Raw genomic sequence first — 27,587 nt, 5'->3', positions numbered from 1 at the left:
TTGTGCTTTCTTGCTTTCCTGAGGTGGGTGATGGAAGTGCAGAAAAGAAAAATAAGAACCACCAGCCTGTGAGCTCCATCAAAGCTCCAGAAGGGATTTCAAGTCCTTCATTCAGTGCATTGGCAACACCAGTGTCCTTGGAAACAGGAGATGCCTGAGTGGGAGAAAGAAAAAAGCACCTGATCAGAAAGATGTGTCAGATGTCTAAATGGACTGGGCGTGAAGGGACTCTTAGAGCTCATCTACTCCAACTGCCCTGCAGTCAGGGACATTTGCAGTTAGGGCAGGTTGCTCAGAGCCCCAAACAGCCTCACCTACAATGGTTCCAGGGATGGGGCAGCTACCACCCCTCTGGGCAACCTGGGCCAGGCCCTCACCACCCTTAGTGTAAAAAAACTCTTCCTGGTATCTAGTCCAAGCAAAGGGCCCCAGTCCTCAACTCCAGTTTAGTTCCTGGACAGGAATATTTGATTGATGGCCATGGCATGTTCCTCTCCACGCAGAGCAGGATGGGTCACCAATGCCAGGTTCAAACAAGGATGAAACCATCACCTGCTATTACAGACTGCAGTGCTATTTCTTGCATTGACTGGATCCAACATGCTCAAGTGCTTGTGTCCTCATGCCTCTGCCCCCTTCTCTGCTTCTTCTAAACTTGTATTTATCTTTTTTCTCCCCTTGCATTGCTGTCTGCAACCTTTCCATTTCTACCCTTTCTCAGTTTCCTTCCATAACATAGAATCAGAATCATTCAGGCTGGAGATGAGGAAGAAATTCTTGACAGTGAGGGTGGAGAGACACTGGAGCAGGTTGGCCAGGGAGGTTGTGGATGCCCCCTCCCTGGAGGTGTTCAAGGCCAGGTTGGATGAGGCCTTGAGCAAGCTGGGCTGGTGGGAGGTGTCCCTGCCCATGGCAGGGGGTTGACACTGGGTAATCTTGAAGGTCCCTTCCAACCCAACCCATTCTGTGAATCTACGATTTTGGTTGGAAAAGACCTTTAAAATCATTGAGTCCAACCACTATGACACAGCCAACATGGAAAGTGCCACTTTAGCTCATGTTTCAAAGATGCTGCCAGGGTCAGCAGCATTCACACTTCTGGAAGCTTTTTTATTGAGCTGTAGGTTCAGAGGTTGTTTCACCATGGGCATCACAGCATGAAGGTCCATTCCTAGAGCTGCAGAGCTGCAGGACCCACCTCACCTCAACACTTGCCCAGACAAGTGTGCTTCTACAGTGGAGTTAACAGCTCTAGCTTGGACACTGTCTCATCCCAGCAGATTGTGTTAGGCAGCCTCATGAAAGCCCAACTTTCTTTCAGCTGGAGAAGATGCATTAAAGGATGATTTGAGGCATGCAGAGCAGGGGCTCACAGTGGTTTTCTCCACGAGGACCTCCTTTACAGCTCAGACTGGATATGGCCATCTGTCCTAATGGGGTAAACTGATTCTCAGTCAGGCTGGTTCAGTGACACTAATGAGATCAACAGCTCCCAGCACTCAGGAAGGAGCAGGCTGGGGCACTGTATTGTTTGCCTGTGCCTTGGGAGCCGAGTGGAGAAGAGCCCAGGTTTCCACCTGAAGAGCAGGCGTAGACTTGGGGCAAGGTGCCCTTCTTCTCCTGGGGCAGCATTCCACCCAAAAGTTAGGCTGAGAGGGTGTCTTCTGCCAGCACCAGCCCTACATCACTTGTGCTGGCCTTTGGCAGCTGTGACCCAAGGAAGGGCTGAGGGCTCCCCCGGGCAGGGGCAGGCCTCCACCAGCCCTCAGCGAGCTCCCTGCCACTGGACATGGTGACATCTGCCAGCTCGGGCATAATGAAATGCACCCCTAGGAGACTGCTGCACAAGCTTGGAGTGGACATCCCACAATGGTTCCCATGACAAACATCCTTTGTACTGCCTTCCCTCTCCTGATGGCTTCCGGTGGGGGCCTTGAGTGCTGGGTTCAGTTCTGGGGCCCTCACACCAAGAAGCACAGTGGGGAAGGGTCTGGAGAACAGGGCTGGAGAGGAGCAGCTGAGGGACCTGGGGGGTGTTTAGCCTGGAGGAGGCTGAGGGGAGACCTCACTGCTCTCTACAGCTCCCTGAGAGGAGGCTGGAGCCAGGTGAGGGTTGAGCTCTGCTCCTTGGGAACAAGTGACAGGAGGAGAGGAAATGGCCTCAGGCTGCCCAGGGGAGGTTTAGGTTGGAGATGAGAAGAAACTTCTTGACTGAAAGGGTTCTCACAGCCTGGTACAGGCTGCCCGGGGAGGTGGCTGAATGCCCATCCCTGGAGGTGTTTCTGAGAGGCAGAGATGTGGTGCCGAGGACCATGGCTTAGCCCCAGCCCTGGTGGAGTTGGAGAATGGTTGGGCTGGGCGATCCTAAAGGGCTTTTTTATCCCCAACCGCTCCAATGATTCGGTGAGTCTCCGCCTGCCATATCGCCCGCAGCTCGGCACACAACGGGACACAGCTCCGGCCCCTCTCCCCTCAGGCCGGCGCGGCTCTCGCCGCTCCCCGCCGACGCCGCTTCCTCTCCCTGCCGCCTCAGCCCGGCACCCGCCGGTGCCACCGCCCGGGGGAGGGCTGGGGAAGGGCCGAGGGAGGCCGGGGGCGGCGGGGGCTCGGCTGCGGCCCGCTCAGGCTCCTCCTCCGCCTTTCTCTCTTCGGTCCCTCCCCTCGCCGGCGCCCGCAGCCCCTCGGCGGACTTTTCCCTTCCCCGCTCCGTGTCCCCTCGGCGCTGCGCTTCCCCCTTTCCCTCCCCGCCGCGTCTGGCCCTGCCGGGGCTGCTCGGGGAAGGGGAAAGGGGGGGGAGGCGGGACGGGGCCATGAGGCGGGCGGTGGCCACCGGCCCAGCGGCAGCCGCGCCGTAGAGCTCCCTCCCCGGGCAGGAGCCGGGGTGCGCCCCGGGAGAAGCCCCGGAGCCGGGGTTGGGGAGGGCGTGGGGGCATCTCCCGCCCCACGCAGCCGAGGGAGCGGGGGTGGCCGTGTGCCCCCCGCATCCCTATGTGTGCCATGATCGACTCGCAGTCCGCCGAGAAGATCAGCAGGATGAAAAAGTTACGGAGAACTTTATCGGAGAGCTTCGGCCGGATCGGTGAGTCCCGCTGCCCCGCTCCCTGGGGACGGGTCCCGGCCGCTGAGGGGCGAGGGGGTGGCCGGGCTGCCAGCTTGGGAACACTCTCACCGAGCCCATCCCTGAGATAAGCTGCTCGGAGAAGGCGGCTCGGGAATGAGCTTTTTGGGGAAGAAAGCTGATTCTCAGCAATGCTGTGTGATGGAGGCAGCCCAAAATAGGCTAGAAAAACCCAAACTGCAGTCCAGAGTTGGCCAGCCTGCCCCCATCGCCACGGAGAAAGCCTGGCAAGAAGTCAAAGCTTTTTTTTTTTTTTTTTTTTTTTGGTGTGTGTGTGTGTTGCTGCTCTGCTAACGAATTTGTTTTGTTGGGGCTGCCGTTGTGTTAAGTTGAGATGCCGGAGCGGGCGGCCCGGCGGTCTGGGAGGGCAGACAAAAGGAGTCTGTCTGTCATTGCTGCGAGCTCTCTTCCTTCTTTCACTGCCAGAAGGCAGCCTGGGCTGGCGTGACCTGGAGGCTGCCGCTGAGCTCGTTATCTCCTGGCATCGCTGTATCGCCTGCTTTTAGCACCCCTTTATTTTGCGGCGGAATTTGTCACCGAGAACAATGCCTAAGAGTTCTCTGCTCAGCCCTCTGCTCTCGTCCGCTCAGCCCTCCGTGCCTCTTGTCCTTTGCTTGCCGTAAATTCTCGCTTTAGAGCCTTCATGTCCACTGACAGCGTCCACATGCAGGGACTGAAGGTACCGTGGAAGATGTGTGAAGTCCCCAAGCTGGACGAGCAGCTGGACGTAGAGCCACAAAGCTGGGATGGATATCCCCGAAGGTGTTCCAGGAACATGTGGCCGTGGCACTTGGGGGCATGGTTTAGTTGCCATGGTGGTGTTGGGTTGCTGGTTGGACTGGGTGATCTTGGAGGGCTTTTCCGGCCCAAACAATTATGTGATTCTATGATAATATGATTCTGTGATTCTATGAATCTGTGACCAGCCTTGCAGATCCTCTGTGATGGCCCTTCCATAGCCCTCACTCATCAGCTGTCCCACTGGGATGTTTTTCCTTCTAGTCAGTCTGGCTGGCAGATGTGGGTCAGCTCGCAGAGCTGCTTTGTCCCAGTGAGGAGCCTGAGGTGGCTGTGCTGCAGCTGTGAGCTGTGGTGTTGCATTCCCCCTTCATAGCCCTGCCAAGGAGATGTGCAGAGTGCTTGGGCTGGGTGGTTGGTTTCATGCTGGGTATGCACTCAATGACTGCTTTTAGCTTTGAAGGATTGCAAACTTCAGGTGCAGGATGGCATCTTGAGACCAGGCATCTTTTTATTTTCCTACTGCAGGATGAAAAAGTCTCAGAAAAACCTCCTTCCTACTTAAAAAGCCCAAAATATTGGGCAACCTCTTTGTAAACCATGGGGAGATGCCAGATTTCAGTTGCGAAGGGGCTGTCAAGCCATGGTTATAAATCTCTCTGCCTCCATAAATAGGTGGAAGCTGTCAGCAGTCTGGAAGCTGTAAAATGCATTGAAAATTCTTCATGAAGCTTGAACTTGTAAAATGTATTGAAATGTCTTTGATTAGAAGTGAAAAAAGAGGCTGGAGTCAGGTGGGGGTTGGTCTCCCTAGTCTCAGAGGATAGAAGGAGAGGAAATGGCCTGAAATTGTGCCAGGGGTGGGTTAGGTTGGAGATGAGGAAAAATTTCTTTGCTGCAAGAGTGGTCAGAGATTGGAACAGGCTGCCCAGGGAAGCGATGGAGTCCCCATCCCTGGAGGTGTTCCAGAAACTTGGGGCCATGGTGGTGTTGGGTTGGTGGTTGGACTGGTTCTTAAAGGTTTTTTCTAAGCAAACCAATTTTTCATCACCCTTAAACTTGTGAAGTCCATTGAAATGTGTTTGATTAGGAGGAAAGAGAAGCAGCAGTCAGGTGCTTGGTGAGTCAGGTGTCTGCGTGGACACAGGGGGGGTGCAACTGCAGAGAACTTGTCAACAAAGAAAACAGCTGGAGTGAGGATGCTGCTTTGTTGTGCCAGGGACAGTCCCCTTGCTTCATCTCTGGCTGGTAATTTCTGCACTAGCCCAGGTTGCTCAAGCCCTTCTCCAACCTGGCCTTGAAAACCTCCAAGGAGGGGACAACTTCAGAATCTGAGAGCTGTACAGAACTGTTTTCACTGATGGCTTTCTGGCAGCCTGCCCATTTTAATAGAAACTTCAGATCAGTGGAAAAGTTGTGATGTCCTTGCTTCCAAGGTGTTGTCCATGTGAACAAACTGCATGGCAACCACCTTGTGGGGCCTGAGTTGCCTCACTGTTTATTTGAGTGTTTAAACCTTTGCTAGGCTTGGTTCTTAGTTTTAGGATTGGATAATTGTGTGATTAAAATGAATAATGAATAATTTCATAAATGTTAATTAGTTTTTAGTTAGGTAGAGTTCTTGGCCTTGCATTTGTTAACGTTCCTATAGCACCAGAATCATCACAGAATGGTTTGGATTGGAAGGGACCTTCAAGATCACCCAGTTCCAACTCCCTCCCATGGGCAGGGACACCTCCCACCAGCCCAGCTTGCTCAAGGCCTCATCCAGCCTAGCCTTGAACACTGCCAGGCTTGGAGGCTTCGCAGTTTCTCTGGGCAACCTGTTCCAGTGCCTCACCACCCTCCTGGGCAAGAATTGCTTCCTCATGGCTTGTCTCAGTCGTATTTGAGATCTCTTCAGTTCCCACCATGGAACCTCTGTCAGGCAATCTCTTTAATCAGAAACTGACACCAGGGTAGGAGAAAGGAAGGAGACATGGAAACAAGGAAGGAAGGAGACATGGAAACAAGGAAGGAAGGAAACAAGGAAGGAAGGAAGGAAGACACAGCTGGGATGGCTCCCAGTGCACTTGAAGCAGTCTGTGGCCCTTCTGAGCATGGCTGGGTTTTGCTTGCAGCTCCTCACTAACACAAAGGTTATCTGTGAGGATCTCTGGTGCACACTCACATAGCTCACATACCTGAGCTAATGAGAAGCTCCTTTGTAAATAGTTTATTTTCTTTAACCTCAGAAAAGCTTTTTCTTTAATCAGTTAAAAAGAAAAGGGAGGGGGGGTGGGGAAACAAATTTCTACTATAATTTCTTGTCTAAAATGTCCTGCCTTGATTTCATCTCTTCTGTGTAGTGAATTGGCTGAGTTGAGTTGTTATGAAGCAGAATCTGATTAGGTGAGTGGCCACAACTCTCATATTCTTAGTTTTTGGAGAATTTAAACCTCTCCTTAGACTAATAAAGGTAGAGGTTAAAGCAACAAGATCAAATCCCAGCCTGAGTTTGCAGATTCCCTTACCTTGTGGATTTGATTTGGTTCTCTGTTGGTTGACTGTTCCCAGAATATTTTAGTTACCTGGAATTCATGTGTTTTGAGAAGGGAGAAAAGGTGGCCAGCATGATCTAGGTGTGTCAGAGGCTAATTTGTGGCTTGTCTGTTCTGGAAGGGAAATAAAAAGGTTAAAAATGTGTTCTTCAAAAACTGTTCTACAAGTTGGGTTCTTTCCTTCCGTTCCTTTCCTTTTTGATGCCCTGACTCATGGTTCTTCTGGTTGCTTGGGTTTGGCAGCTGGCAAATGTTTTGTCCAGCCTTCAAGAACATACAAAAGCACTTCATGATCAGGATGGACAATGTGTGCCTCAGAGCTCCTCAACAAAAGCCCAGGGGTTGGGTTTTTTTCCCTCCTCTGTTGCTGAGCACAAAGTCAGATGAGTAATTATAGAGAAGGGATCTTCAGAGATCTGAGGGCAGATGTGGTTCATGTCCCAAAAAAATGGGAGTTTGAGAGCCAAAAGGGGCTGGGCCACCCCTGCTTTCCTGTACAAGGAGAACTTTGCCTGGAAAGGAAAAAATTTCAAGTGAGTCTTTGCTGCAACTTCAGCACTATTCCTGTCTTTATTTTCTTTCTTTCCTGGTTCATGGTTTCTGTACTGTGCTACTCTGCCTTGTTTGTTGATGAGTTTCTGGTTTGTGGAGTGAGAGAAAAATCTGCTTGAAAATGGGGGGGGAGGGGGAGAGGGGAAAGGGCAAAACCAGCATCGAATCACAGAACCATTCCAGGGAGCTGCAAAGAGCAATGAGGTCTCCCCTCAGCCTCTACTTCTCCAGACCAAACAATCCCAGGTCCTTCAGCTGCTCCTCACCAGCCCTGTTCTCCAGACCCTTCTCCAGCTTCCTTGCCCTTCTCTGGACCTGCTCCAGCACCTCAATGTGCATCTTGGAGTGAGGGCCCCAAAACTGAACCCAGCACTCCAGGTGTGGCCTCCCCACTGCTGACTGCAGGGGGACAATCCCTGTCCTGCTCCTGCTGGCCACACCATTGCTGACCCAGGCCAGGATGCTGGTGGCCTTCTTGGCCACCTGGGCACACCCTGGCTCATCTCCAGCTGCTGTCACCCAGAACCCCCAGGTCTTTCTGTGCTGGGCACTTTCCAGCCACTCTGCTCCCAGCCTGTAGTATTTTACAACCCCTACTATTGCATCAGGGTTTAGTACTTCACAAAGTGGACAAGTGCTCTGTTGGTTGTACCTTTCCCTGCTGAAATTCACTTAGGTTCTCTATGAGCTACTTTTTTCACACTCCCTAGGACTGAGAACAAAGCCCCCAACCTCCCCAAGTCTCATTGTCTCTAACCTGGGAGAAGGATATTTTCACACGATGTCAGTTGGCTTTCTGAGCACCTCAGCAGTCCTCCACTCTGCTGCAGACTCACATTTTGGGTGTCCAATTGTCATTCTTTGCTGTGATAGCAGGACAGTGGTTCTCTGTTGTGCTGCTGTCTGGTGGTCCTTGCCTTGTGCTCCTTGAAATGCAGCCAGATAACCACTTTTTTTCTTCTTTTCTTTTAAAGCCTTGAAGAAAGAAGAGAGCAGCTTTGATGAGGTAGGTTCAATATCTTTGTACCTTACTTTGTACAGGATTTCTCGCTGAAGCTAAGAGAAACCCCTAGATAATTGTGTTCCAGTGTCCCCTGCTTGAACATCTCCTCATTTCCCAGGTCACTATCAGATGAATTTGGTGGCTGAAGACTCTGAGTGGAATGCTTTGGGGTTTGGGGGTAATGCAGGAAAACTGAAATGGTGTTTGAGAAGTGGTCATTCAGAAACGTTCCATCAGAGAGATGCTGCATGCAGAGAAAATGCTTTCTAGAACTTGATCCACAGTAACTGTACAGCAGTGCTGGAAGAATGAAAGGACATCAACCTGGAGTCAGCACCTCATGGAAAGTGCTGCTGTCTTGTCTTCTTCTTGGCTATGTCAACAGAAAGAGATCACAGGGGTGGGAAGGGGCGTCCAGAGATCACTGAGTCCAACCCCCTGCCAAGGCAGGGTCACCCAGAGAAGGTCACACAGGAGCACATCCAGGTGGGTTTGGAATGGCTCCAGAGATGGAGACTGCACCACCTCTCTGAGCAGCCTGCTCCAGGGCTCCAGCATCCTTAAATTACAGAAGTTGCTCCTCATGTTCAGATGAACTTCTGATGTTCCAGTTTGTGCCCCTTGCCCCTTGTCCTGTCCCTGGGCACCACTGAACAAAGCCTGGTCCCATCCTCCTGCCACCCACCCTTGAAGTATTGATCAGCATTGATGAGCTCCCCCCTCAGGCTGCTCTTCTCCAGGCTAAACAGCCCCAGGGCTCTCAGCCTGTCCCCATCACAGAGATGCTCCAGGCCCCTCAGCAGCTTTGTAGGCCTTGCTGCTTGTGATAGAGAACCCCAAACCCCAGCCCCACACCAGCAGCAGCCGTTCTGGTGAAGCTGCTGCTGAATTGTTCAGTACAGCAATTTGAGGTTCATTGGTCACTGAAGCTGCTCATGAGCTCTGCTTGCTTTGGCCCATGATAGGCTTTGAGAGGTCCAGGTCAGGGCAAGCTGTCCTGCAGAGCAAGTTTGTGCAGGAAGAGATCTTGAAGTGAGGAGTTGTCATGTTGTAGTCAATGCTGGCCTTGTTCTTCCCTCTGCCACCATGGATGGAAGCAGGTGATAGCATTTCCCTCACTGCAAGAGAGACATTGAAGGGCTGGAGTGGGTCCGGAGAAGGGCAAGGAAGCACAGTGGGGAAGGGTCTGGGGAACAGGGCTGGTGAGGAGCAGCTGAGGGACCTGGGGGTGTTTAGTCTGGAGAGGAGGAGGCTGAGGGGAGACCTCATTGCTCTCTACGTCTCCCTGAGAGGAGGCTGGAGCCAGGTCGGGGGTCCTTCTGCCTAGGAACAAGCGACAGGAGGAGAGGAAATGGTCTCAGGTTGCCCCAGAGGAGGTTTAGGTTGGAGATGAGAAGAAACTTCTTGACTGAAAGAGTTCTCGAAGCCTGGCACAGTCTTCTCCAGACTGAACACCCCCAGGTCCCTCAGCTGCTCCTCACCAGCCCTCTTCTCCAGACCCTTCCCCAGCTTCCTTGCCCTTCTCTGGACCTGCTCCAGCCCCTCAATGTCCTTCTTGGAGTGCGGGCCCCAAAGCTGACCCCAGAAGTGAGGCACAGGCTGTGAGTTTCTCTGCAGGCTGCAGGTCCTGCCTTTACAGGTGGCTTTCGTTTGAGCAGCAGACAGCTCAAGCAGGTTTTTATTTCAATTCATGAGGTTTTGTGGCAAACCCTTTGTTCAGAGATGGCTTTAATGGGAGCTGACAGCTTGTTGATGGGAGCTGCTGTAGAGGCAGTGTGAGAAGGCTTTGTGGGAAGGGTGCACAAAAGACTTTTCTTCCCTCTGCTGTGAGGAGCGAAGAACTGGGTGTGACATTGGCATCAAGTGGTTCTGCAGTTTCAGGTGACACTTGTGAGAAGAAAAAGAAGCATGCTGAGATTTCACCTTGTCCTTGTTGTCTCCTCAAACTCAACACAAGGGTTCTTGGCACCTGCCTGGCCTGAGGTGTGAGGCAGAGCTTGGGCTGTGCTCTGACCTCCTCATTCCCTGCTTTGCAGGCTTCTCTCAAATCAGCAGATCAAACATCTTTAGTGACAGTAAGCACAGAATGGTTTGGGTTGGAAGGGACTCCCAAAGGTCATCTTGTCCAACCCCCCTGCAGTCAGCAGGGACACCTCCAACTAGATCACACTACCCACGACCACATCAAGTCTGACTTTGAATGTCTCCAGGGATGAGGCTCCAACCACATCCCTGGGCAGCCTGTTCCAGTGTCTCACCACCCTCACTGTGCAGAACTTCCTCCTGATGTCCAACCTAAATCTGCCCTGCTCTATTTTCAAACCACTGCCCCTCGTCCTATCCCCACAGGCCCTTCTGAACAGTCCCTTCCCAGCTCTCCTGTAGGTCCCCTTCAGATAGTGAAATGCAGCTCTAAGATCCCCTGCAGCCTTTTCCCTTCTGCCCAGCCACACAACCACCAGATAGGTGACTATTTAATTCTCCTCCTGGAAGGCTCTGGTAGAAGATGAGTCCTATCTGCTCTTCAGCTTTCCTGAGCAGTTCTGCACGTGTGCTGCCTCCTCTGCTGTGTCACAACACCTCTGACAACCCTGTATTTGCAGATCTCATCCCATAATCAAGGTTCTGAGCCAATTCACATCTCTTGCTGTTTCTTCAGGGGGGTAAGAGAAAGTGCTTGCAGGCTGTGCCTGGTTTGCCTCAGCAGGATGGGTTTGATGTGCACAAAGTGTCAGTGTGAGCAGCTCAGCACCTGAGGAAATTGCCACTGTCTTGCACCTCCTCCTACAATTTGTTGATTTTCCCTCCCAGCAAAGCTTTCTGCTTAGGTGCTGCCTGAGTCACAGCACTGCCAGTCCTCCTTTTGTTCTTTCAGCTACTGAGATCCTCCTCACTCCAGATTCTTTAAATATTGTGGGTTATTTAATTGTGAAATGTTGACAGCAACTGGAGAAGAGAACAAATGCTGCTGAAAAATGGAGGATGAATCATGGAATGATAGAATTGTTTGGGTTGGATAAGCCCTCTAAGATCATCCAGCACAACCATGCTGGAGGCAAGGCCACCAAGAGAGCAGGCAGTGCATTGTCACCAGTTCAGGTGTGTGCACTCTCTTGAGACAGCTGCTTAACCTGAAGTGAGTTTCTTGGTAAGATCATACCATTGTAGAATCATTTGGGTTGGGAAAGGCCTCTAAGATTCTGCCCAACCATCAGCCTCAGACTGCTGGGGCCATTAAACCATAGAATCACAGAATGGTTTGGGTTGGAAAAGCCCTCTAAGATCATCCAGCCCAGCCACCAACCCGACACCACTGTGGCCACTAAACCATGGCCCCAGGTGCCATGGATCCAGATTTTCTTCAGTGTGGAGAAATCCAAGTGAAGTTCCTAGTTCTGGAAGCTGTCCCTGCTGCCCAGGACAAGCAGTGGCTTACAGTATTTCTGCTGCTGCCATGTGCTCAGCAGGGCTTTACTTTGTCTGTGAGCTTAGTCTGATGGTTCACAGCCACAAAATGTTGTTCTCCATACATACACAGAGCTCTTGGAGTGAGTCCAGAGGAGGCCACAAAGATGATCCAAGGGCTGGAGCACCTCTGCTGTGAGGACAGGCTGAGGGAGCTGGGGTTGTTCAGCCTGGAGAGGAGAAGACTCCAGGGAGACCTTAGAGCTGCCTGCCAGTACCTGAAGGGATCCTACAGGAAGGCTGCAGAGGGACTTTTCCTGAGAGTGTCAAGGGGGAATGGTTTGAAGCTGAGGCAGAGCAGGGCTAGACTGGATCTGAGGAAGAAGTTCTTCAGTAGGAGGGTGGTGAGACTCTGGAACAGGCTGCCCAGGGAGGCTGTGGCTGCCTCCTCCCTGGGGGTGTTGAAGGCCAGGCTGGATGTGGCCTTGAGCATCTGAGTCTAGTTGAGAGGTGTCCCTGCCCATGGTGGGGAGGTTGGAGCAGATGATCTCTGAGGTCTCTCCTAACTTGAGCCATTCTGTGACTCTTTTAGTGACAGTAAACCAAATTTGTTGTCACCAGTGGCCTCTAATTCACCCCCAGCTGCGCTCAGCACTGTTTTGTGGATTTTTCTCTTCCTTTCCCTCCACTGAATCTCAGCATTCAGACTTGGGCAGAACTGTGGCCATGGTGATCCTGAAACTCTACCTGAGGCTGGCTTCCTGCTGCTCTGGAGCTTGTTTTCTGATTTCTGGCTTGAAAATCCAAGTAAAGGAATTTGTTGGAGGAAGGTCACTTGCTGTGGTTCATGAGGTCAGATACGCCCTGCAGCTGGGAGATCTGGAAGGCTCTGCTCTCCCAAGCATGCTGCAAAAAGTGGTGCAGAGGCTGGGACATGTGGTTTGGGTCATATTCCTTTTCCTCTCATTATCTTATTTTCCTCCCTTCATTCTCTTCTTTCCTCCCTTTGTTCTCTTCTTTTCCTCCCTTTGTTCTCTTCTTTTCCTCCCTTCGTTCTCTTCTTTTCCTCCCTTCGTTCTCTTCTTTTCCTCCCTTCGTTCTCTTATTTCCTCCCTTCGTTCTCTTTTTTCCTCCCTTCGTTCTCTTCTTTCCTCCATTCTCTTCTTTTCCTCTCTTCATTCTCTTCTTTTCCTCTCTTCATTCTCTTCTTTTCCTTCCTTCGTTCTTTTCCTCCCTTCATTCTCTTTTTTTCTCCCTTCATTCTCTTTTTTTCTCCCTTCATTCTCTTCTTTCCTCCCTTCATTTTCCTCCCTCCCAGCAGAAGCACTTTACCTCACTGCATTCAAGGAGCAGCTCAGAGAAGATACTGAATGTCCTGGAGAGCTTCCCCAGTGTCCCCTTGTTTTTCTCTCCGTCAGCAGGCTGGGACTTTCTGCCAGAGAGCCCAGTGGTTCCCATGCTAGCTTCTGGCATTCCTTTGGATTTTGGTGGCTGTTAGTCTGCCTTTCTTTGGAAGCCAGCCACACACACATTCCCCTGCTCCCCCAAGGGACTGCTTTGTCCAGCCTCTTCTGTGTCTTTTTGAGTTAGTTGTCCTCTTACTGCTTGTTAGAAAACGTTTCTGGGTTCTTTTCAGTTGTTTGGTTTCTTCTTAGTCGTTATTTTGTTTCTTTTTAGTAGTTTTTGTTTGTTTGTATGTTTCTCTTTAGTTGGATTTGTTTGTTTCTTGGATTTTTTTTTTTTATTTTTTTCCTTTTAGTTAGTTTGTTTTGTTTTGTTTCTTTTCAGTCATTTTTTGTTTCATTTTAGTAATTTAATTTTCTCTGGTGTGGTGACAGAACCTGCACCACAGCCCCAGTACAGTGCCAGCAGCTGTGGTGAACTCAGGCACAGGTAAAATCTCTTCTTGTTTGTGCCTGCTTTCATTTGTGGCAGGGCTCAGGGTAGCTCTTTGTGTTCACTGGTTTTATCTTCCTTCTCTTTCTCTTGTACTCCAGATGGTTTTATTTCCTTGTCTCTGTTGACAAGGATGCTGCTGAAGTCCCTGCCAGTTGCTGAGGCAGCAGCTGGAGGCAGGGGAGCACAGCTGGGGTGGCAGCCCAGGTCCTGAGTGCAGAGAGCATGGAGAGAAGGGAGCTGGTGGGGCTGATGGTGTTGGCAGACCCTGGCAGAGGTGATGGACAGTGTGGCTTGGTGGCTTTCAGTTATTAATTGGCCTTCTAAACAGCCAGACTTGGAAATCACAGGCTGGGTTGGCTTGGAAGGGACCTTAAAGGTCATCCAGTTCCAACCCCCTGCCACAGGCAGGGATACCTCCCACCAGCCCAGCTTGCTCAAGGCCTCATCCAACCTGGCCTTGAACGTCTCCTGTCCTGGAGCCACCACAGCTCCTCTGGGCAACCTGTCCCAGTGCCTCACCACCCTCATGGGCAAGAGTTGCTTCCTCATGGCTTATCTCAATCCAGCTTCTTCCAGTCTGAAGCCATCATCCCTCATCCTGTCTCTCCAGGCCTTTGCCAGAAGTCCCTCTTCAGCTCTCCTGGGGGCCCCCTCCAAAACCTGGAGGGCTGTTCTAAGGTCTTCCTGGAGCCTTCTCCAGGCTGAGTCTGGAAATGCTCTCCAAGCTGCTCTGCTTTGTCCTTGCTAGCTCCTTCTGCAGTTTTGCAATTCAAGTGCTCAGAAAGGTTCTGTGTTCATCTCCTCTGTGCAGAGAATGATTCCTGGTGCAGTTGTCCAATCCATGATGACTCTTCCCATGCCTTGGCTTCTTTGGGTGTTGGAAGTCTCTCACGACTGCAGGTTTGCTCATTTTGGAGGGGAATAAAATTCCTTAAACAAAAAAGAAAAGAGGAAAAATCTGTGATTTCTCTTGGCTCCTCCTGCACAGAGGGACCGAGACAGACACAGGATGTTTGTTACAGGCACTTCTGCTGCCCTTGGGGAGGCACAGAATTCCAGAGCACAGCATCTGGAGCTGGGCTGGAGCTTTTTCCTGCAGTCAGTTGTGAGTGCTGTTGCTGAGGGGAATGTGCTGTGCCTGGCCATTATCAGAGCTTGACAGCTGCTCAGAGAAGGTGATGGGTTGTGCCTAACCTGCTTGACCTTCAGAAGGGCTGCTGGACTTGCTCAGGGCTGTCCACAATAGCAAGGAGACAGTGGGATTGTCTTTGGAATTAAGTTTGGAGGAACTGCCTGAAAGGTGGCTGCAGCTGGGTGGGGGTTGGTCTCTTCTCCCTAGGTACAAAGGATAGAAGGAGAGGAAATGGCCTCAAGTTGCACCAGGGGAGGTTTAGGTGGGACATGAGAAGAAACTTTGTGACTGAAAGGGTTCTCAAAGCCTGGCACAGGCAGAGATGTGGTGCTGAGGAGCATGGTTTTGCCTCAGCCTTGGCAGAGTTGGACTTGGTGATCTTGAAGGGCTTTTCCAACCAAAACAATTCAACAGCTCTCTGATTGCAGCTGAGCAGTTCTGAATTAAAGTAAGCCTGTATATTTTTTATATCTCAAGAAGAGGTGTGGAGAGAATGCTAAGCCATGCATTTAATGTGTACATCGAGACACTGGGTTCAAACTAGGAGCTTTAGCCAGATGATGTTAGTCAACAAAGTGCTGTTTCAAAGCAAAAAGCATTTAAGTGGCTGCTATGAAAAAAATTTCTGGCATGTTTGGAAGTCTGGAGGGATGCCAGGGCTGCCTTTCTTCTTGTCAGAAGGGCAAACAAGGGGAAATGTGGTTGTCTTGTCTTTTGTCAGAGGACAGAGATGGGCTTGGAGATGTTCAGGGGGAAGATGTTCTGCTGTGAGTCTGCTTCTTGGCTTTCTTCTGAGTGTCAGCTGTGGGTCTTAGGCAGAAGCTGGACTGAGTTTCCATGAGTCACATCCTCTCTGTTTCACCACAGAACCACATAACCTGTGCTCAAGGCCTGTCAGGAGTGGTTTGAGCCACTCCAGAGCCATCAGCATGCAGAGTAAATCCCATGCTGCCCACCACAGCCTTTAGCTGCATACCAGAGAAGGAGGAAATGTTTTGTGCTGGGGTTGGTGAGACGCTTGGCCCATGCTGCCCAGAGAGGTGGGAGGTGCCCCAAGATCAGGTTGTGAGGGCTCTGAGCAACCTGATGTAGCTGGAAGTGTCTCTGCTTCGTGCAGGGGGGGTGCATTGGATGGCCTTTAAAGGTCCCCTCTGCACCAAGCCAGCCTGATTGCTGTGATCAGGTGTTTTCCTCCACAGTGGCACAGAGGTTACCCTTTAGGGTGTGACCTGCTCCCTGTGACCTTGCACTTGTGTGGCTCTGCCCCCCGAGTGCTCCTGCTGTGGAGCAGCCCTCTTGTGTCACAGCAGCACAACAGACTGCTTTGGCTTGGAGGGGACCTCAAAGATCACCCAGCTCCAACCTGCATCCTGCAAACTCCTCTCTGAAGCTCTGTCCTGAGCACCAAACTTCTTCAGCAGCAGAGTTCGAAGGATGGAGCTCATTTTGAGCTCATTATGCTCAAAATTGGTACCCTGAGGCTTCTGCTCGCTCAGACTCAGGGAGGCTTCAGAACTGGGCCCTAATTAATTGTGCAGTAAAACAGAATTCTTATTAATTCGTGTTTTTAAGAGAGGGGGCTAAATGATGTTCACACTCACTGCACAGGCTTGGACAAGAAAAAGATGCATTCATGAACAACAGGTCTCTAATTAATTAATGACCCCCTGGAGAGGGTTTGCTCCCAAACTCAGCAGTCTGCAAAATCCTAAATGAAAAATGGATCCCAAATTGCATGAGGGAAGATCAGCTGTGGGTTAGTGACTTGTGGGGATGGAAAAAGATCACTTCTTGGGTTTGGGCTTTGTGACTGAAGTTAAGGATGAGACAAACAACAAAAGGTGAGGTGTGGATGAGACTTTGCTGAGTGATGAGCTCTATGTTGTGCCACTGAAAATGGCACCAGGCTCCCACTGGAGTGAGTGTGAGCTCCACACCCATGGTGTGCTCTGGGTTGACTTGGGAAAGGGCTTTCAGTACTGTTTGGATCTGTATTGCTTAGGAAGGTCTAGGCAGGGCTTAAATCATATCTGTAATAATAATAAATCATATTTATAATAATATTAGAGATAGAATGATGTAGATGGGCAACCAAGCTGGGGAAGATTTGGAGAACAGGGCTGGTAAGGAGCAGCTGAGGGACCTGGGGGTGTTTAGTCTGGAGAAGAGGAGGCTGAGGGGAGACCTCATTGCTCTCTACAGCTCCCTGAGAGGAGGCTGGAGACAGGTGGGGGTTGGGCTCTTCTCCCCAAGATTGGGAGTTAGAACAAGAGGACATGGCCTGAAATTGTGCCAGAGGAGGTTTAGGTTGGAGATGAGGAAAAATTTCTTTGGTGCAAGAGTGGTCATGGATTGGCACAGGCTGCCCAGGGAGGTGGTGGAGTCCCCATCCCTGGAGGTGTTCCAGAAACATGTGGCCATGGCACTTGGGGCCATGGTTTAGTGGCCATGGTGGTGTTGGGTAAAGGTTGAACCTGATGATCTTAGAGGCCTTTTCCAACCTTTATGATTCTATGATTGATTATTTTTTCCCCTCCAAGATTTGGGAGAGTGAAGCCTGTCTGGGCAACAGAGCAGATGCTGGAGGGGAGGGGACAAATGGAAGCCATCTGGAGGTGACTCTCAGTGGAAGGGTTTGTGCACTCTCAGCAGAAACCACAGAGCTGATCTTTGGAGTGTCAGAGCCATCATGGCAGGCTAAGGGGTCTCCTCCAGTGCTGGCATTCTGATGGTTTAGTTTATTGCTCATGGAAATCACAGTGAGCCTTTTCTAGGGATGGCTTTGTGTAACAGGACAACTGCTGTCAGGGCTCCAGCCTAGCCATGGCTTTGTATTGGGTCATCTGCTGCAGCTGAAGAGTTCCTTGACTCAGAGCCTGCTGTGAAGGAAGAGAAGAAAAGAATTACTGTTGCTGCTGTGAGCTGTCTCTTAGAAGTCCACCTAGTCTCTAGGGCTGCTGGCAAATCCATTGTAGGATAGCCTGGAGCCAAGAAAGGAGAAGAAAGAGAAGGAAAACTGGAGCAGAGTGGAGGCATCTGGGTGTTTGCAAGGGAGGGGAAGCTGGCTTGGTGCTTACACAGGATGCAAGCTCTGGCTGCAGTCTCTGGACTCTGACAAACTGCACAGCAATGTTAATGAAAAGCAAGTGGTGGGGGAGGAAGCTGTCTGCTCTGTGTCTTCTGCATGGTTCCTGAACTGCTGGCACTGCCTGGCAGCCACACTAACTGCTGGCACTGCCTGACAGCCAAACTCTTCTCCTGCAGCTCCTGGTGACATTTAGTTCCATTCCCACTCTACTCAGGACACTCTCACCCTCCAGCATGGGTCTCCCATGCAGGATGTCCAGATGAGGCCACAGGGACTTGCTGCTCTCATTAGGTTTTATCCCATTTCCCATCTCTGGGGGCTATTTTCTTGGGCTTTGTGTGACACCAGGGAGGAGCTGGGCTTGAAGGCTGCTTTGCTGTGTAGGTGTAGTGAGCTTTGAGCTGGGAAATGAAATATTTTCTCCCCTTTTGAAGTACTGAGGTTTCAGATGCTGTCCTTGGTCTGTACCAGGACCAGAACCCTACTCTAACCTTCCGTTAAAGATCCAGCCCACTGGGAAGAAGCTAGTGGGGTTTCAGCCTGCAGGTCCTACAGCCCAGCTGAGTTTTGTGATCACAAAATCATACAATTGTTTCAGTTGGAGAAGACCTCTGAGATCTTTCTGCAGGAAAGGACTTGAGGGTGCTGGTGGAGGAGAAGCTGGACAGGAGCCAGAAATGGGCACTGGCAGCCCAGAAAGTGAATGGCAGCCTGGGCTGCATCCAAAGCAGTGTGGCCAGAGATGGAGAAAGGGAATTCTGTCCCTGTGCTCTGCACTGCTGAGACCTCACTGCAGTGCTGTGCCCAGATTTGGGGCCACCAACACAAGAGAGACATGGACCTGATGGACAGGGTTCAGAGGAGGTCACAAAGATGATTAGAGGTGCTGGAGAGCCTCTTCTGTGGGGACAGGCTGAAAGAATTGGGGTTACTCAGAAGAGAAGGCTCCAGGGAGACCTTAGAGCTGCATTTCAATATCTGAAGGGGACCTATAGGAAGGCTGGGGAGGGGCCTGTGGGGATAAGATGAGGGGCAATGGTTTGAAACCAGGGCAGGGCAGATTTAGGTTGGACATCAGGAGGAAGTTCTGCACAATGAAGGTGGTGAGACACTGGAGCAGGCTGCCCTTGGAGACCTTCAAGGTCAGACTTGATGTGGTTGTGGGCAGCCTGATCAAGCTGGAGGTGTCCCTGCTCATGGCAGAGGGATCAGAACTAGATGATCTTTCAGGTCCCACCCAACCCCCCATCCTGCAGGACTCTGGGATGTGTTGACCCCTTTCTTCCTCTGGTGCTTGCTGTCTGGGTTTCAGAACCATTTGCGCACGAGACTTCAATTATCTCTCCTGGAGCTCTAATGGTAGCTGCAAGCTCCTGCTCACAAAGGCTCGGAGGGCATTGTGAATGGCAAGTCACCTTTTATACCATCCCTGCCTCACTTTGTGCCATCACTGCCATTTCCTCCTCCCTTTGTGTTGGCTTGCACGCTTCAGAGCCCTGCCTCTCTCACAGCAGCTTTTCTTGCTGTCATTTTCTGATCAAGTGGGGATATTATCATTTGTTATTTTCAGTCCTTGTCGTGAGGGGGTTTTGTTTGCAGTGCTCTTGTCTGGGGTCTGGCAGCCCTGCCTTGGATTTCAGCATCAGTTCCTAAGGGTGTAATGAAGTAGCTCCTGTAGGAAGGTGGCACCCCAAAAGCTCCTCAGGAAGGAAAGAATTCTGCAGGTCAGAAGTGACCTCAGGAGGTCATTTTGTCTGCTCTCCCAGAGTGGATTGGACCTTTCAGACTCCACCATCACCTAGGAAGCTTGGGCTGGATGATGCCTGGGGTCGCTTCCAAGCTGGCATTCAGGGATCCTGTGCTAAGAATAGAGGACGTTTTTGATGCTGTTACAGACAGACAAAACCCAGCTGAAATCTCCACACCTTGCAGCAGCTGTGAAGGTTGGCAGCAGACACAGCTGTCATGGTTTCTTTCTTTGGTGACATAAGTACTACGTGGTAACTGACTCTCTTCATTTCCTTGCTGGGAGAGGGCAACCTGCAGGTCTGAAGAGAAGGTCTCAGGAGGCTGGAAACATTGGGAAGCAGCATCCTAGCTCCCTCTCACTTATCTTGCAAAGCCACATTGTGCAGGCCCTCTGTGGCTGTTTACAGAGCAGAGACAGCTGCCCCATTGATGCCCTGGGCATGGGTCTGTCTCATGGCTGTGCTCTGAGGCTGTTTTCCTGCTGGGTTCTCAGCTGCTGAATGGCTTCCATTCAAGAGAGAATAATGAGGGAACATGGAGTCTTGCACACAGCCTTTGGTCTGCAGGCTGTGGTGAAGGGGAGAAGGAAGTGTCTCGTGTAGGAACATCTGCCAGAGGCACGGAGGAATGCAAGAAGGAGGACTGGAAGTGAGTGCACCCCTCCTTTTATCAGAGTGAGTGCTGGGGAGAGCCACAGATGTCTGCAGATAGCCAGTGAAGGGTCAGGATCCTGTCCAGCTGGACTAGAGGATTGGTGATGGTCAGAGCAGCAGACAACAGCTCCAGAAGTCATTTGGAGAGATGGACTGGCTCCAGTTCAGGCAGTCAGCTGAAACAGGGGGAGGTGAAGGAGTGGCAGTGCAACCTGGAGTTGATCCATCCAGTCTGCTGAAGTACCATTTGTTTCTTCAAAGGAAGTCTTTCAGATGAAATGAAGCAGAATTTTATTGCCCCAGGGTAAAAGAGGAAGAGGAGAGGAAGTCAGAAGTGGTTCTGTGAGTGCATGTAGGGAAAAATGTGTTTGAAAATGATGAAGTCCTTTAGAACTGTCACTTGGTCTTGGGCTGGGGTTTTTGACATGAAGCTGTGAGTGTGGCGTGACATCAGCACTCCAGAGCTGGACACAATGCTCCTTCTGACCCAGTGCAGTGGGGTGCCCAGGCTGTGGGAACTGCCTCTGCAGCCAGACAGAGTTAGCCAGAGAAGCCTCCTGTTGAACACCAAACTCTTCCATTGCTGCTTCAGAAGAGTTTCCAGTCCCTGGGGTGATTCCTTTTCCTACTCATGTCCCCTCTGGGCTGAAGATGTCCTGGCAGGGGTTTGGAGGCCCCTGGCTGTTTTCTTCCTGTAGGGGATGTTTTGTACATTCTGCTCTGGATGAGCTCTTTCAAAAGCTCCCAAAGCAAAGAGCTGATTTGAGGGGGCTGTGGCGCACAGCACGGGTGAGAGCAGCAGGTAACAAACCCGGCTTGGTTAGGCTGGCTCTGCCAACACTGGTCATGGGGCAGCTGATGACCAGACTTGCATCAGTAGTCACGTTTCAACAAGGCTGCTTTGAGGAGGACATCAACAGTAGGGGTTGACCTGCTGGAAAGCAGCTCCATGGAGAAGGGCCTTGGAGTCCTAGGGGACAGAAGTTACTCATGGCACAGCAGTGAGCCCTTGTGGCTGAGAGTGCACAAGAAGAGTGTGGCCAGCAGGTTAAGAGAGGTTCTCTTCCCCCTCTACTCTGCCTTGGTGGGGCTGCACCTGGAGTATTGGAGGGGCTAGATGGGCCCTCTGGAGATCACTGAGTCCAACCCCCTGTCAGAGCAGGGTCACCCAGAGAAGGTCACACAGGAACACATCCAGATGGGTTTGGAATGGCTTCAGAGATGGAGACTCCACCACCTCTCTGGGCAGCTTGTTCCAGGGCTCCAGCACCTTTAAATTACAGAAGTTCCTCCTCCTGTTCAGATGAACTTCTGATGGTCCAGTGTGTGCCCCTTAGCCCTTGTCCTGTCCCTGGGCACCACTGAACAAAGCCTGGTCCCATGCTCCTGCCACCCACCCTTGCAGTATTGATCAGCATTGATGAGATCCCCCCTTGGGCTGCTCTTCTCCAGGTTAAACAACCCCAAGGGTCTCAGCTTGTCCCCATCACAGAGATGTTCCAGGCCTCTCTGTGCTTTCTAGCCCTTTTCTTGAGAAGCATCCATGGCTTTGGCCATCACTGTGCAAGGAAAATTCTCCCCAGAGATGAGCTTTCTCCTACGTGAACTGCAATTTACACACCCAGGGAGTGCCAGCTGCTATTGTTCCTCTCTGCTCTTCCTCTGCCTCCCCTCTCCCCACTCAGTTAACACAAGGAGAGTCAAGCCCTGTTGAGCCTTTCTCTTAATTTTGGACTTTATGCAGAAATGAGAGCAGAAGCTGGAAGGAGGAAGAGGGAAGAGCAGGACAGTCAGATGTGCAGAGAGAGAGGGGGGAAATGAAGGACATTGGGAAAGGGAGGATTTGTGTGGAGATGGAAGGTTGCAAAGGCAAAAACAGAGCAAGATTCACTGAATCCTAGAATGGATTGGGTTGGAAGGGACCTGAAAGCTTACCCAGTTCCAACCCCCTGCAGGGGCAGGGACACCTCCCACCAGCCCAGCTTGCTCAAGGCCTCATCCAGCCTGGCCTTGAACACCTCCAGGGAGGGACATCCACAACCTCCCTGGGCAACCTGTTCCAGTGTCTCCCCACCCTCACTGTCAAGAATTTCTTCCTCATCTCCAGTCTCAATCTCCCCTCTTCCAGCTCAAAGCCATTGCCCCTTGTCCTGGCACTTCAAGCCCTTTTCAAAAGTCTCTACACCCTGGAGGTGTTTCCAAGAGGCAGAGATGTGCTGAGGGCCATGGTTTAGCCCCAGCCTTGGCAGAGTTAGAGGATGGTTGGGCTTGGTCTGAAAGATCAAAACAATTCTATGGTTCTTCAGGGTGTGGAGCTGCAGGCTCTGTGCTGGGAGCAGTGTGCTTGCATTCAGTGTGCTTAGTCTTGGTCCTCCTGGGCTGGGCTTCATTCAGCTGCAGGCTGTAGAGGCTGTTGTAGAGGCCTGGTCTCTGTAGACATTGGCACTGAGAAGTGACCATGGGTGTGTGTGGGCACAAGCTGCATCTGCTCTGAGGCTGTTGAAGTGCATTTGTTAATTTATTCATCCTGTGTCACATTAGAGCAGCTTTGGAGGCTCATCTTGGTCTCTTGGGAGAAATTCCTTCATAAAGAGAAATGAATAAATAATGGAAATTCATTGAATCATCTTCTCAGTTACAGGAAAAAAAAAGAAAAAAAAGGACTTTGATAGGAGGAGAGGAAATGGCCCCAAGTTGTACCAGGGGAGGGTTAAGTTGGAGATGAGGAAAAATTTCTTTGCTGCAAGAATGGTCAGGGATTGGCACAGGCTGCCCAGGGAGGTGGTGGAGTCCCCATCCCTGGAGGTGTTCCAGAACTGTGTGGCCATGGCACCTGGGGTCATGGTTTAGTGGCCATGGTGGTGCTGGGTTGCTGGTTGGACTGGATGATCTCAGAGGGCTTTTCCAACCCAAAGTATTCTATGCAAATACTTAGGGTGGTGATAAATCACTTTAAAGACAAGTGAGGAAAAATGACTTTGTTGATGCTGTTATGGCAGCCTGCAAAGGACCATGATTTAAAACAGCTTTGACTGGAAACAAGCTTAGAAAGTTGAACTGGGCAGGGTGGGAAGGAGTATTTCTCTGCATGAAGTTTGAAGTCAAAGTCAAAGCTGCTGACCCTCCAGATGCTGAATCATCTTCTAGCAGTAACAGTTCTGCAGAGGTAAAATTTCCCCCAAATGTTTTTTTAATGCTGTAATGAGTTTATTCAGGGACTGGGAGCTGAGAATCAAGATTCTGTGTATTCCTCTTCAGAGGATCTGCAAAAAGGAGCCTGGAGCCATGGCACGTACCAGTTCTCCAAGCAGACAGCAAATAGTAGTGAGAACCTGCCTTGGTTTACAGCTGCAGACAGCAAAGAGAAAATGGAGTTTTAAATGTATTTTCTTGTGTAGCATTTAAAACGGATCTGTTTAGTAAAAAAAAAATTACATCATAGAACCATAGAATGGGTTGGGTTGGAAGGGACCTGAAAGCTCATCCAGTTCCACCCCTCTGCCATGGGCAGGGACACCTCCCACCAGCCCAGCTGGCTCAAGGCCTCATCCAGCCTGGCCTTGAACGCCTCCATGGAGGAGGCATCCACAACCTCCCTGGGCAACCTTTATTCTTGAAGACAAGAAATGGTGTCATTAGTGGCCTGTAGAAGCTCTAGAGAGAGCTGGTGGGGTTAAATCTGAACTCTGCTGTAAATAAAGATGTGGTTGGGGCCCCACAGCTCCCCAGCTGATGGGTGTGAGAAAGGTCCCTGGGTTCCCTTGTTAGAGCAGACAGTGAAGAATCCAGCGTCAATTGTGTTCATCCAGAGCTTCCATGAACTTCCTGCAGAACATTTTCCCTCTTATGACCTTTTCTGCTTCTTAGGTTACCCTGCCTGCTCTTTATTTAAACAAAAGAAACCCTCCATAAATCATAGAATAGAAGGGTTTGGAAGGGACCTCCAGAGATCATCAGATCCAAGCCCCCCTGCCAGAGCAGGATCACCCAGGGCAGGCCACACAGGAACACATCCAGGTTGGCTTTGAAAGTCTCCAGAGAAGGAGACTTCACAACCTCTCTGGGCAATCTGTTCCAGGGCTCCAGCACCCTCACACCAAAGAATTTTCTCCTCATGAATCAAAACAACTGAAAACCAACCTAAAACACCCCTGAGAACCAACTCTACTGTGCAGGTTATAGAGATTGCACTCCTGAGCCAAGCGGTGACTGCTGCAGCTGGGAGGGAGGTGACACCAAGCCTGGAATCATATTCAGTCATTTTCACATTTGTCTCCTGAAACCTCATTAGATCTTGCAGAGCTTAGTCCTGTGCCAGTGCTGGGCCACTGGTGCTGGCTCTTGGGAGCTAACTGCAGCAGAAATCTGTTTGGAGCTGGATTTGCTCATGTGGTGTTTGGAGCTTTGTATATGTGGTTGCTACTTACCAATGCTCAGCTGAGTTCTGGACACTGGAAACCAAGCAGTGGGGATGTTCTGGTAAGGGCTCTGTGATGGGGATAGGCTGAGAGAATTGGGGCTTCTTGTTCTGGAGGAGAGCAGCCTGAGGTGGGGGAATCTCATCAATGCTGATCAATACTGCAAGGGTGGGTGGCAGGAGCATGGGACCAGGCTTTGTTCAGTGGTGCCCAGGGACAAGGGGTAAGGGGCACAAACTGGACCATCAGAAGTTCATCTGAACATGAGGAGGAACTTCTGTAATTTAAGGATGCTGGAGCCCTGGAGCAGGCTTCCCAGAGAGGTGGTGGAGGCTCCATCTCTGGTGCCATTCCAAACCCACCTGGATGTGCTCCTGTGTGACCTTCTCTAGGTGAGCCTGCCTTGGCCAGGACTCAATCTGCAGAGGCCCCTACCATTCTGTGATTGTGTGAGGGTGTTGTGAGGAAGGGTGGTGTTCCTCTGAGGGCAGACAGGAAAAAGCTTCTTGTGTTCTTGGTATGGTTAACACAGTGGCTAGGAATTGAGGCTGAACAATTGAAATTGGAGTGAATTGTTGATATTGTGATTGTGGGGAGAACTGGAAAGGGACTTTGGACAAAGGCGTGGAGTGATAGGATGAGGGATGATGTTTTCACACTGCAAGAAGCTGAATTCAGATTAGCCATGAGGAAGCAATTCTTGCCCATGAGAGTGGAGAGGCACTGGGACAGGTTGGCCAGAGAAGTTGTGGAGGCTCCAAGGCTGGCCGTGTTGAAAGGCAGCTTGGCTGGGGCCTTGAGCAAGCTGCCAAGGTTGAGATGAAGCAGCACTGACCTTGTGCTACCTGTGGTGTGGTGACGAAGCATATTTCCATGATGGGATTACTTTGCCCCTGCAGATGAATGAATCACAGCCCATTTCCCTCTGCAGTCTGTGCTGTAGTTGTGGTGTGATGGAATCCTGGAACTTCTCAAGTTGCAAGTGTTCCATGGTCATGCTGCTTTGCCAGCAGCTGTAACTCAGCATTGGGGCAATGGTTTGGAACTGGAGCAGGGCAGATTTAGGTTGGATATCAGGAGGAAGTTCTGCACAATGAGAGTGGTGAGACACTGGAGCAGGTTGCCCAGGGATGTGGTGGAAGCCCCGTTCCTAGAGATATACAAGATTAGACTTGATGTGGCCCTGGGCAGCCTGATCTAAACCTTTGAAGAGCCCTTCCAACCCAATGCAGTCTGTGGCTTATTAAGCATCATCATTTCTTTTTAAAAGGGCATTTTAGGAGCATATCCTCAAGAGAGAAGCACATCTCCAGAGGTAATAGTGAGGGAGATGGCTTGGAAGGAAGATGTGGATGGCAGGAGCAAGGATGACATCCTTATGGTATTTTCACCATGCTTTAAACCTGATTTCAGCTCAAGTCTTTAATGCTGATTGTTGGTGCTGATGTTAAGCCAAGGCAAGAGTTTAACAGACAAACTTTAAAGCCCTAAGGTTGTTCTGCTGACTGAAAGGCATTGAAGTGAAATCCAAGGAAATTCTCTCATTGGAGTTTGCCAGCCTGAGAGCAGAGTAAAATCTGTCTTCAGTTTTGCTAAGGGAATAGTTCAGATTTGCCCTCAGAGCCCAGCTGCAGTCAAACACCTTTCCTCTTCTGCTGGCAGAGAGTGCCCCTATGCTTTTGGCAGATTATTAAACACCTGAGCATTAATTTCCCCCCTGAGGGAGCAGGAAAGGATTGGCTGCCTCAGTGGGTGCTTTAGGTACCTTTCTTGGCATATCTTGAGGATCTGCAGAGGTTGCAAGACTAGGAAGTGAAGGTGGCCTTGGAAACAGAAAGTGAACTCACACAAGTTAGTCCTTGTTGCTTTGCTCTAGAACACAAAGAGGCTTTGTCCTGGCCAATGTGTTTCTTGGATGGGTTCTGGTTTTTTTAGGCTTTTGATCAAAAACAATGAAATGAGCTCTGCTGAGACTGGAGTTCGGAACCTGCTTGTGAAGGAGCACTTTTAGTCCTGCTGTGTGAAGTGAAGGGTACTTCATGGGATGGGTTAAAGAAAGTCTCTCCTTCTGCTGGAGAACAGCTGACTTGGCTCTGCTCTGGAGATGCTCTGTTATGGTAAGGCCATAGAATCATCATGATTGGAAAAGCACTCCAAGATCATCAGGTTCAACCAGCAACCCAGCACCACCATGGCCCCAGGTGCCATGGCCACACATTTCTGGAATATTTCCAGGGATGGGGACTCCACCACCTCCCTGGGCAGCCTGTTTCAATCCCTGACCACTCTTGCAGCAGAGAAATTTTTCCTCATCTCCAACCTAACCCCACCCTGGTGCAACTTGAGGCCATTTCCTCTCTTCCTGTCCCTAGTGCCTTCACCACATTTTGCAGTGCAGATGCACAGGTCCCCATCCTACCTTTGCCCACCTCGGAAGGCTCTGGTTTTGTTGTTTTCCTTTAAGCACAAGGGCTGCAGTTATAATTTTTTCATCTTAGTGTGCTCTTTGGCCTCCTGCCAGGATCACATTGTCATCTTGGGCTACTCAGGAAGGCTTTGCAGTCTCTGGAGCATGCCAGCTATGTAATAGTGGTTCAGGGAATGCTGCTGGCCCTTCAGATGGAAACTGTGATGGGTAGAGTTGGGCTCTTGGCATTTTGGGGTTGTTCGGGGGGGCTGGGGTGGGTTTGTTGTTTATTGTGCTCTCTGTGTCTCCTTCATCCATGCTTTGACTTTGCTAAAGTACCTCCTTCATCCATGCTTTGACTTTGCTAAAGCAAGACCCATGTTGGTGGGTTTTAAACTTTGTTTTAGGCCAGTGGTGTCTCCCCAGGGTCAGGACTGGGTGCAGCCCTATTCAATCTATCCAACAGTGATCTGTGTGAAGGGACAGAGTGGAGCCTCAGGCAGTTTGCTGATGGTGCCAGACTGGGAGCAGTGGCTGACACCCCCCAGGCTGTGCTGCCATCAGTGTGAGCTGGAGGCTGGAGAGCTGGCTGGGCACAAATCCAGTGAGGTTCAACAAGGGCAAGGGTAGGGTCCTGCAGCTGGGGAAGAACAACCCCATGGACCAGCACAGGCTGGGGGCTGAGCTGCTGGAGAGCAGCTCTGGGGAAAAGGACCTGGCAGTGCTGGTGGCCAACAGGGTGCCCATGGGCCAGCAGTGAGCCCTTGGGGCCAAGAAGGCCAGAGTGTGGCCAGCAGGTCAAGGGAGTTGTCCTGCCCCTCTACTCTGCCCTGATGAGGCCTCGTCTGGAATATTCTGTCCAGTTGGAGCTTCCTGGTTCAAATC

General features: G+C 50.9%; 1 protein-coding gene across 2 annotated transcripts in view; it reads left to right on the top strand.

Moving 5' to 3' along the window:
- The first annotated feature begins 2,988 nt into the window (after nucleotides 1-2,988).
- Nucleotides 2,989-27,587, top strand: part of CDK14 (cyclin dependent kinase 14) — an 85,703-nt gene continuing 61,104 nt past the window's right edge. Inside the window, exons 1-2 of one of the 2 annotated variants that reach the window (XM_054384798.1) lie at nucleotides 2,989-3,079; nucleotides 23,252-23,269. In XM_054384798.1, the coding sequence (XP_054240773.1) occupies nucleotides 2,989-3,079; nucleotides 23,252-23,269 (109 nt within the window). Of the gene's footprint in view, nucleotides 3,080-7,922; nucleotides 7,955-23,251; nucleotides 23,270-27,587 lie in introns of both variants that reach the window. The other variant, XM_054384797.1, reaches the window with a different exon arrangement.

Source organism: Indicator indicator, chromosome 11 (assembly GCF_027791375.1).
Source record: "Indicator indicator isolate 239-I01 chromosome 11, UM_Iind_1.1, whole genome shotgun sequence".
Taxonomy (NCBI): Eukaryota; Metazoa; Chordata; class Aves; order Piciformes; family Indicatoridae; genus Indicator; species Indicator indicator.
Note: the sequence above shows the minus strand (reverse complement) of the source record. Positions and strands in the feature narration are given on the sequence as shown.